Raw genomic sequence first — 11,517 nt, forward strand, 5'->3', positions numbered from 1 at the left:
GGCCTGCTGTGTTCATCCAGCTCTACACCTTGTTATCATTGGTATGTGTGCTTTTTGTATCGATGGTTGACATTTTTTCTTCACTGGTTTTAAAATGAGACCCTGGATGTTGAGACTCTTGAAAATCCGTTTTACTTCTAATTCTGCTTTCAAGTAATGGTGATGCAAATAGCTGAATGGAAAAATGTGGTTTTTACTTTCACCTAAGGCACTGGCCCATACTTGGGCGTCATCTCATGTTATTGATAATTTTGTTTAAGTTACACAAAAGCTTAAGAGGAAGATGGGACCAATGCAGTTGGGTTTAATATGTTTGGGGTTAATATGTTAATGTGGCTAGAGTATTTTTTAATGGAAGGAAGCAGTGAGTGGGTATAAACAAAAAAATATATTTTCAAGTTGGCAGGCAGTGACTGGTGGAGTGCCAGAAAGCTCAGTGTTGGGGCCTCAGTTATTTGTGATCTATATTTGTGTCTCCATCTAAGTAACTAATATCACCAGCGATTAGGGATATGTAAAATTAATTGCAAAGGTAAGACAGCACATAGATACAGACCTATTAAGTGAATGCCAGGATGTGTGAAGGTAATCACTTTTGATCTTGCACCAGAAAAAGCAGATTTTTCTTTTAAAGAATGTGAAACTTAAGTGTTAGAGATTTTAGTGGGTTCTTGCAAGATATATGCAGCAAGTACATTAAGCAATTGGGAAGGCACATGGCATGTTGGTGTTTTATAAATAGTTCAGAGGACAGGAGTGCAGAGGTCTTATGATTTTACAAGGTTTTGGTGAAACCACGTGGAGTACTGTGTGCTGTTTTGGTCTCTGCATTTCAGAAAAGATGTTCTTGCATTGGAGGCATTACAGCAAATGTTCACTAAATTAATTCCTGTGATTTGCAGTAGTCCTATAATGAGAGAATGAGTAAATTGGATTCTCATTCTTTAGTGTTTAGAATGAGAAGTGATCTCATGGAGGGGGAAAAAGGAGGTTGACAGAGTAGATGTTGAGAAATTGTTTGTCATTGCATGTTAAACGAACATTATCTCAAGTGGCTGATCATTTAGGAATAGCATGAGGAGAAACCTCTTCAAAGGTTGTGAATCTTTGGAATTTTGCGCCTAAAGGATTGTGGAAAAGTTGTTGATTTATTATGTTGGTATCGTTGGTTGGAGAGGCAATGGTCTAGCGGTATTATTGGATTGACAGTCTAGCAGAAATCCAGGTTCGAAACCCGCCACGGCAGATGGTGGAGTTTGAATCCAATAAAAGTCTAGAATTAAGAGTCTAATGATAAATCCATTGATTGTCTGGAAAAAACCCATCTGTCTCACTAATGTCCTTTAGGGAAGGAAGCATCCTTAACCTCCTCTGGCCTACATGTGACTCCAGACCCACAACAATGTGGTTGACTCTTAACTGCCCTCTGGGCAATTAGGGATGGGCAATAAATGCATGTCTAGCCAGTGACCCCCTCATCCCATGAATGAATTAAAAAAAAAAAACTTTGTGCTGAGGCAGATTTTTGATGTCTCAGGAAACCTAGGGATATGGAGAGTGGGCAGGAAAGTAGAGCTGAATCCCAAGATCAGCCATATTCATATTGAAATGGCAGAGCAGGCTCAGCAGGCCATGTGATCTGCTCGTCCTCCTATTTGACTAATCTGTCCTTGGGTCACATGCTCAAGTCGTTCTATCTGGCTTCATGTTAAATGTCAGTGGCTGTTTTGGCACCTAAAAGTCTGCAACTGTGCTTTTGAAGTGGAGCTCAGAATGAGCTTTTTTCCTTTTATTTTGTTCAGTTATTAGCCTGTGAACATTGGCCAGTTATAGCTCGTTCTCTTCCTACCTGAATCACTGCCCTTAGCTAGATTTGAATTTGGGATTTTCCTGACTCCTTTAATTCTAAACTTGGCATGTTTTTAATTATCTGTAACAAAAACAGAAATTGTTGGAGAAACTCAGGCTGGCAGCCATGGAAAGAGAAACAGCTAATGTTTTGAATCTAGTGACTCTTCTTCATAATTGATAGCATCTGGGGAAAAGTGGTATTTATCTTGAGGGTGGGGTGGGGGGCTGCGGGGGAGTGAGCAATAAGTGGAGTTGGAGCCTAAAGAGAAATAATTTGGCAGACGAAGGGATAATTATCTGTAACCTAACAGCTTTCTTTTTGCTAATCTTTTTGCTAATGTCAGGCCATTACTGCTTTCACGCTCTTCAATTCTTTTCTCTGCAGGATCATGGGACAGGTGCATTGGTGATTAGTTCTCTACTGGATTTTCTTACGTTTGCCCTCTGTGCTCCATATAGTGAGACAACTGAAGGGCAGCAGTTTGATATGTTGTTAGAAATGGTAGCAGATGTTGGAAGAACCCTGTTCAAACTTTTCCAGGTAGGTCTTTCCCTGTGTAAAGATTTCTTGTAAAATTTAACTTTTGCAGCCCGAAGAAGGACTTGGATAGTCCACTGGTTTGAAACATTGAGTTTTGGCTCAAGACATGAGGTCCACCCGTGTTGGTCTCAACAGTCAATAAGTAACTAATGTATTACTGAAAAAGGAAGGCACGTTTTGTTGACTTTTATCGTGCTCATCAAGAAAATTTGCAAGAAATACCAGAATAAATCATGATGAGATGATATCAGTCATTATCTAACTGGTTCATTTTTCATGGCAATGCTTCTAGCAATCAGTGCACTGGTCAAGCATCTGCATTCTCTTCTCATACAGTACAAATGTTGTTTTTCCTTCACTATGGTATTCCTTGTGATTTGTCCTGACAAGCGCACGACTAAAAATCTTCTTTTAAAAAGACTCTTCTTGGCAATATTCAAGTTCTATACTACCAAATGAAGGGGAATGGGTAGAATATAAAATATTAAAATGGACAAAACTGTAAAATATGCTTGGGGCAGTTTAATTCTACATGTATGGATGGAAGAAAACTCTATATGGCATTGACTGTTTGGCATTATCCTCCACATAGATGCTAATTCAGTGAGAACCACTTTCCATTGGTACAGAAATATTGCTGAGGTCAAAACACTGACGTACTGAGAGCTTTACGGGTGTTGAAAATTGCTGATATATACAGTCATAGTCATACAGCATGGAAACGGACCTTCAGTCCAACCAGTTCATGCTGAACATAATCCCAAACTAAACTAGTCCCGCCTGTCTGACCCTGGCCTGTATCCCTCCAAACCTTTCCTGTCGTGTACTGACCCAAATGTCTTTTAAACAATGTAATTGTACCCACATCCACCACTTCCTCAGGAAGTTCATTGCACAATCAAACCACCCTCTGTGAAAAAATTGCCTCATGTCCTTTTTAAATCTCTCCTCTCACCTTAATGTGCCCCCGAGTCTTGAAATCCCCCACCCTAGATGGTGGAACCTGGTTAACATGGATAATTCTACTGATATCTAGAAAATTTGGAACATGATTTCCTACTTGCCGTTAGTTCTTGAATAAAAAGCTGTGGGTAGAGATGCAGTTGATCTAAGTGGGTGTGTCTATGTATTATTTTCACGCGAAATGGTGACAGTTCCTCATGAATTGCAGGACTTGTCTGTTTAAAGATGGTATTGAATAATCTGTTTTCTTTTCGTTTAGCACCCTTCCATGGCCATTGTGAAAGGTGCAGGTTTAGTTATGAAAGCTATTATAGAAGTGAGTATTACAATAACAACTTATTAAGCTATACCTTAACACCTCTACTTTTCTTAGCTCGTACCTCTGATTTGGCTCACGACTTGTCAGATTATTAAATGAGCAGAAAGTTCCAACGATTAAGAGTATAGCTGCTGACTTTCTGGATACAGTCTCAGTATGAACATGAATGTTTGCAACCTCTGCCCTACTGGAGTCTGTAACCCTATCTGCTTTGTTGCCAGCCTTGCCTGCCTATTTCCACCGCTTGTAATATTGCCTTACTCTGTTCTTGACCCACTAGCTAGTGAAATCCTCATTTTACTCTTGTTGACTCTAGACGGTCTATTCCAGTGGCCTTCTGTCTAGTCTTCTACACTTTGTAAATTTGAGCTTGTCCAAAGTTCTGTCACTCATCCTAATTGAGTCCTATCTATCCATCAACACTGTCTCTGCTGACTTAGGCCAATTAAGCCCACTCTGCCATTCAAAAAGATTGTGGCTGATTCTTCTCAGTGTCATACTCCTACTTTCTCTCCCCACACCCCTTCAACCTCTAGAAATCTATGTATTTCTTTTTAATACCCATTCAGTGACTTGGTCTCCACAGCTTTCTGTGGTAGATAACAGGTTCATCACCCTCGGTGAAGAAATTGCTCCACATTTCAGTCTGAAATGGCCTACCCCCTTATCCTGAGACTAGGACCCCTTATTGTGGACCCCTAGCCAATGAAAATGCCATACATGCCAGTCTGCCCCATCCTGTCAGAATTTTACCTATTCCAATGAGATCCATTTTTCTCTTGTGAGCTCCAGTGAATGCAAGTTTATTTGACCCAGTCTCTCCTTGTATGACCAAGCTGCCATCCCAGGAGCCAGTATGTTGAACCTTTATGAAATTATCAGAATGAGGAGAGAATGTGAGCCATTTTGCTGCAAGGCAGAGGTGGGACAATGAGAGCTTGATCTTTTTGCTGCATTTGCTCTATGGCAACACGATCAAAAATGCACAAAATGCTTCAGATGTGGTCTCCCCAAGGCTCAACAGAGCTGCATTAAGATTTCCTTATTCCTGTATTCAAACCCTGTTTTAGTGAAGGCCAATATATAATTTGCCTTCATGTCTGCTTGTTGCACTTGTGTGCTTTTTTGCTTTCAGTGACTGATACACGAAGATACTGCAGGTTCCTATTTTACATGATTGATAGATTGGGAAATGATTAAATGCCCTGTCATTCTACTTGTCTTGATATCAAGTGGCAAATACCTATCTGGTTTGGAAAGGTCTCCTTTAAAATTCTAATAATTCTGCTTAAATTACACTATGGCCTCCTGAACTGTTTTACTCTTTTTTAACCTGACAGTCTCCTCCAGGTTATTGCACTTGTTGAGTTTTCAGCACCTTTTTTGAAAGTTTTATATTTTCAGATGTCTAGCCCCATCTCTTCTCCTCCCCCCCACCCCCAAAACCCATACATTTCATCTTCACACTTTTTGAGATGTTTTCTGAAGATCACTGGAGATGCAATCTGAAGATTATAGTTAGCTACTGTAATATTTCTAAGTGACTCATGTAAATATTGTCTGTGGCTACTGTGAAGCACCTCGGGCTGTATTACTACATTAAAGATTTGTGTATACAAGTTAAATTTTGCACTAATAATTTTGCTTTCAATCTATGCATGCAGTATAGCTATTAATTTTCAATTTGTTCGGGCTCTCAAATTCCAGTGTGAAATGATTGGGTTACTTTGTTCAATATGGGAAAAATTCTTAAACCTAACGTACACCTATTTCAGTAAGGGGTTATCTATTAAAATGCAGACAAGGAGGAATTCTTTCTGAGGGTGAATCTGTGGAATTCTTGACTGCAGAGGACTGTTGAGGCTGGGTCATTAAGTGTGTTCAAGGCCGAGAGTCCTATTTTTAATAAATAAAGGAATGAGGAATTAGGCAGGAAAGTGGAGCTGAGGATTATCAGATCAACCGCGATCTCATTGAATGGCAGGGTAGCCATGGCTGAATGGCTTAATTCTGTTCCTATGTCTTATGGCCATATCAATGCCTACTATCAATAAAAACTCTAATTTATTTTATTAGTCATCAAAGAAGGTAAATTGTTTTCTTCATAGCTATATATTGTCACTTGTGATTGATGGACCAGGTTGTCCAAAAACCTGGCATCAACAATTCGCCAACACTTGGATGGCCTTCCCTGAAAATCTCAGTTGCTGTGCCATATATACTCGTGTAAAAGTTGAATTTTTAGGTTAAATTTATGGGAATGATTATTACATGGATACTAATTTTGAGGGACTGGAATTCGTGCTGCAGTCCAAAGTACTGTATTGTTAGCAGAAGCCCAGTTTTTCTCTGAACAAGTGAAAAGAAAACAACAAATTACAGTAATGTCTTAAACTTTCCTGCCAAATTCTTCCATTTCCCTCCATTTTCTCTCAGCTACTGTTGTTTTGTTTTTGTTTTTCAAATTAAAATTTTAAGCTTTTATTTCTGACTTTCTTAAAAAGTTCAGACGTTTGACTCTCATAACAGTCTCACTGACCATTTCCTCATCGTAACATTTATGTACAGGACATTACCTTTGACTTACAAATGTTGATCTGTTATCTGTGGGAAAAACTAGGGTCGACTTTTACACCTGATATAGAAAATTCAAGACTTTTTGGCTAAAAATAGGTGGTCTACTTTTACGCAAGATCAACTTTTATTCGAGTCTATACTCTATATTTTGTTCAAGAATAGTAATTATGATGCTTCATGTCCTATGCTGTCTGTCTTATACAGTATGTTTAAGACAATTAATAACGAGTGGGAAAAATCTGACAGCTGTTCCTTTATGAGCAATTGAATGTTAAATTTTTTTAAACGATGCTGATGTAATATCAGTTTTAAGATATGGGTAAGTTAATTGAGCTATACATGTGTTAGCTGAAAATTCAAACCAGCTCTAGTGAATTCTTCTGTAATCAAATTAGCTTTGTGTAGGAAGGTATAAAGTTTGGTGTTGTATATAGTGATTGCGGCAGTATGGTTCACAAGGAAATATTTTGTTCGGTGATATTGAAGAAGCAGGACATGATAGGGGAAAGGGAAATTTACTGTTTCTTAAAGTGGTTGAATCTCACTTTAATGAACATTAAGTTTGATCTGTTTGTAAATGTATTTTCTTCCCAACAAGGAAGGTGACAAAGAAATTGCAACAAAGATGCAGGAACTTGCCTTAAGTGAGGGTGCCCTACCCAGCCACTTGCATACATCAATGTTTACAGTTAGTACAGATCAGCGGATGCTAACTAATAGGTATGTATAATATTTTACCAGCGTTTGCTAAGCTCTGTTTGTTCATTACAAAAAAATGAAAAATTAACTATGCTGTTTCAGGCAGTTAAGTAGACATTTGGTGGGTCTTTGGACAGCAGAAAATCCAACAGCATTGAATTTACTGAAACGCATTTTGGTAAGTAATTTTGTGATCTATGCTTTCTAAACTTCTAAATTTGTACTAAACATTCAATATACCTTTTTGTGAACTGAACTAAGAACAAATGAGTTCACAAATAACTGCGTCTTTCAGAATGATATTGTCCATAATTTGATTTCTTCATGAATTTGGTTTGGTGTCCAGCGTTAGATGCTTTAGTTGTTTTGAGCCATATTTGGAGCTCTATTTATGAAGCTTGATCAACGCAGCAGAGTTCCACAGCTGTATTTTAAAATCTTTTGTAATTCGTTTAAGATCAGTCTGCAGCAGCAGTTTTTTTTAAGGTGTTCTGTTGGGCTCAACACCAGTAGATCCTTGATAATGCGGTTAGGTGCAAAGAGTATCGCCACATACTGGGCTGTTCATTACCTCCCATGATGATTAGGATCCATGGCCCTCCATAGGATAATGAAAACTGAAGATTAATTGAGACTTCCCTGAATTGAAGAACACTTGTGCTATTAAGGATAGCAGAGAATTTTCTACATTTGTTTTTCTTACCTTTTACCCACTTTATTGGAAAATCTGAGGAATGTTCCCTGTGATAGTGTACTCCATCAATAACTTGTCAAGCTTTGGCTGGAAGAATAATGGCAAAATATTGAAATACCTCACTGTAAGAGAGCTATATGGAGGGTTGTAATCAGAGAAAGAGGGAGTTGAGGAGCTAGATTGGGAAAGGGGGAGGTGCAGTGAGACCTGGGTATTCTTGCACAACAGCCACAAACAGTAAGCATGCAAGTACAGCAGGCGGTGAAGAAGGCAAATGGTATGTTGGCCTATGTAGCAAGAGGATTCATGTACTGGAGCAGGAGGCTTGGTGAGACCTCACCTGGAATATTGTGTGCAGTTTTGGCCCTCCTTTAACTGAAGTAGGTTCTGGTTATGGAGCGAGTGCAATGAAGGTTTATCGGATTTGATTGACTGATTCCTAGGATGGCAGGACTGACGTGTGAAAGGAAACTGGATCGGTTAGGATTGCTTTCACTGGAGTGCAGAAGAATGAAGGGGGCATCTCTAGAAACCTGTAAAATTCTAACAGGGTTAGACAGGGTAAATGTAGGAAAAATGTTCTTTACCCAAAGAATTTGTGTGGCGTTAGAAATCAAAAGATTTGGGGCAAAAGCAGGAACAGGATACGGCCATATTGAATGCTTGAATGGCCAACTGCTCCTGTTTTCTATGTTTCTATTGACTTTGTTCGTAAACTTCAGAAGCTAAGCAGTAACTGCCTCATTTGCTGATTTTTAAGGTGCTTATTACCCTACTTCGTCTCCTGAGCGAGACAGGCGGTGATTGTTTGTATCTCTCCATTAATGCAGAATGGGTTTGTACTGTGAACCAGCAGTTGAGTAGTTATACCTTAACCTGTTCTGAACCTGCTTACCAAGGATCACACAAATGTACTGGTTCAAATTTAGCTGGTCCAGTTTTGCTGAAAGGTCAGTACATTTGTGTGATCCTTTGCAGCTTAAAGGCTTCAGTTAGGATTAAATTCTCTAGTTCTGTCATCACCTGAAGGAGATGATTCCTTGCTTTTGATAACTTCACAAAAAAAAAGGTATCCTCTTGTACTACTACACTTGTTCATTATTCATGTGGCACTTGAAGGGATATTTTATCTCAGTATTTTCAAATGTATCATTGTTAAACAGGATCTTGTCCTGGACATCCAGTTGCTGGGTGGTGATCAGGAGAAGGAGTCATTCCCATTACCTCTCCCCCAATATGGGATTGCTGACTTCCACTGGAGCATTCCGATGATTGTTCTGATTGAACTTGGTTAACTCAACGCTGCCAACCAATTCCGTGTCTTGCATGGACTGTATGGCTAAACTCCTCATTTGGCCATCTTACTGAGCTAGTGTTCTTTGTTCTGGAAATTAATTGGAAATATTGATTTTGAATCTCAAACAACTAATTTATGTCTGCACCTGATCTAAAATATTATACCCTCGATCAGGTCGGGAATCAAAGGTTAAAGTGCTTTTCGATATTTTGAACTTTTCCCAAAGGAAAGGAAGATTTTAAAAAAAAAAAAGTTTGAATATTGCATTGTTAGGATTTTCTGGCTTTTTTGAACAGAATTAGGTGACAGGGATTTCATGTTTTGATGTTGCAACCTTTCAAAAAAGAATGCAGATATTTATCCTAATCATGTGTGTTTCATATTCCCAATTGTAAACAATTAATGTTGAGGATTTTAACAAAGTTGCTTGTTTGCCAAGAATTTGTGGTGCTGTAAAAAGAGATGCTGACCAGCTGGTCAGCATCACTCTGATGCTGATCAGCTAGTTAAGAATTTATCATGTACAGAATATCTTCTGGCATTCTTGTAATTCAGTTCTAATGAGTGCAAGCCTAAAGGTTTCATAGTATGCCTCATTTTTCATCAATAATTGCATTTTTAATAACTGGGAAACATTTGATGTTTTGCACTGAGAATTTTGCCTTGTTTTCAGCCAACAGGCTTACTGGCATACCTTGACAGCACAGAGCAAGTACCAGAAAAAGAAATTGACAGGATGCATATCAGGGATAATGTAAAAATTGCAACAGTAAGTACAGAAAATAGCTGCTTGTTTTCAACATGTTGCTAGAATAAACTTTGTTCTTCTGGAGAAAATTACTCATTGGAACGGAGAGGGGAGATGAGAAGGGAACTGAATTATCTTATTCAACCAGAAAATAGCAGAGTGATTGTTCCAGGACTGGTAATTCAGACACCTGCGCCAATAATGAAGAGAAAACATGAATTTAAATCAGACATGGCAATTTTAGATTTAAAAAAAAATCAAATTGTCATTGAAAAAGGTGAGCATGAATTTGTTGTATCATGATTTAAACACAAATGGTTTGCTAATATCCTTTTTTAAGGAAGGCAACCAACCTGTTATCCTTGTTAATCCAGCCCAACAGGAATGTTAACTGACACTTTGTTCACTCCTTGCTAAAGTGACCTAGTAAGTGACTTAATTGTATTGTAGTAACAGTTGTTCAACAGTCATCCCTGCCCTCCCCAGAAATGCCGACTATCATCCCACAATTGGATTCAAAATTATGCTAGGGAAACTTACAACAAATGTTAGTTTTTTTTTTATATTTGCCTTGACCACTCCCACTAAGGAGGCAAGTGACCAACTTCCAGATTGCCTGTAGCTGGCCAGCAGGAGTCACCTGCCAGGTTATTTCCCCCTCTCTCTGCACAGTTGGTTTAAGGGCCAAATCGGAAACTGAATGTAGGCTTGATAACTGTCCTGCTACGCTGTTCAAGATCTTTTATTTCTTGAGGCACACTTACTGTTTTTTAACCCTATATAAGAATTGTGTCCTTTTGCTCCTGTGGCCTTATCCCTGTTATCTGTTGTCTCTCTTTTTATCTGCTTGAACGTAAATTCTTGAAAAATGCAGACTTCTAACAGTTTCTTGCAAGTATTTTCTGTTTCATGTACGTGGTGTGTATTTCTCAGTTGTGTACTTTCAACAGGATCAATATGGTAAATTTGGTAAAGTCCCAGAGTGGCAACGAAGGGCTGGACGAGCTGCTAAAGAGGTAGAGAAATTTGCCAAAGAAAAGGTTGACTTGCTTTTGTTACACTGGAGAGACAGAATGGGCATTGCTCAAAAGGAGGTAAATTTTTGATCTGCTTTTCCATGAAAAGAAAATGAGCTAAATGCATTCGATCAATTCAATTTATTAATGCCTGAGACGCTATGGCAGAATACAGCTATTTGCTATTTAGTAGTGTCCCAAAATGCTATATTGCATTCTTTAACTTTTTAAAAAAAGACACTTGTTCCTGTAATTGCCATCTGCCATTAAATACTTGGGAGAAGAAATGACACAGAATAGCAGAGTCAGAATTTGTTAGTGCTGCACCTGGCTCCTTTTAATAGCACTTTTGTTGAGATTTTGTCAAGTCTGTGTACCCTATTTGCCAACACTTTGCTCTTTCTTTTTCTGCTTCCTGTTTTCCCTACCACCACTCCTTTCCCTCCCTCCCTCCCTTCTATTCCGCTTGGTATTGCATGCACTGTCCCAGCTTCAACAACCCCTGAGTATCTAACTTGCTCTTTCATCCCAGTCCCATTTTGTAACCTCTGATCTCAGCTTTTCCTACTGATCTGATGTGTAATGCTAATGATGTGTCATAGCTTGTAAATATATCACTACTCTTGAGGCACAAAGAATGGTTTCTCCTGGGGTAAGTCCAGAACTAAGGCGCACTTGGAAAAATTAAGTGTTGCCTTTTTAGCACAGATTAAAATTGTGTTGTACAAATTTCTTGCCTCAGAAGGCTGTGAAGATGGTGTTATTGAATATATTCAATATGAAGGTAGATTCTTGGGTAAGGGAGTCAAAGG

General features: G+C 38.7%; 2 protein-coding genes across 3 annotated transcripts in view; both read left to right on the forward strand.

The window, feature by feature from the left end:
• Window positions 1-10,812, forward strand: part of LOC125485603 (dnaJ homolog subfamily C member 13-like) — a 23,884-nt gene extending 13,072 nt beyond the window's left edge. Inside the window, exons 8-13 of the mRNA XM_048609143.1 lie at window positions 2,237-2,392; window positions 3,615-3,671; window positions 6,850-6,971; window positions 7,053-7,128; window positions 9,615-9,710; window positions 10,640-10,812. Of these exons, the coding sequence (XP_048465100.1) occupies window positions 2,237-2,392; window positions 3,615-3,671; window positions 6,850-6,971; window positions 7,053-7,128; window positions 9,615-9,710; window positions 10,640-10,795 (663 nt within the window). The 3' untranslated portion in view covers window positions 10,796-10,812. The remainder of the gene's footprint in view (window positions 1-2,236; window positions 2,393-3,614; window positions 3,672-6,849; window positions 6,972-7,052; window positions 7,129-9,614; window positions 9,711-10,639) is intronic.
• ripk1l (receptor (TNFRSF)-interacting serine-threonine kinase 1, like) overlaps window positions 1-11,517 on the forward strand; it is a 171,643-nt gene that overhangs the window by 50,448 nt on the left and 109,678 nt on the right. The gene's annotated exons all lie outside the window — the stretch shown is intronic.

This window comes from Rhincodon typus, chromosome 2 (assembly GCF_021869965.1).
Source record: "Rhincodon typus isolate 14 chromosome 2, sRhiTyp1.1, whole genome shotgun sequence".
Lineage (NCBI taxonomy): Eukaryota > Metazoa > Chordata > Chondrichthyes > Orectolobiformes > Rhincodontidae > Rhincodon > Rhincodon typus.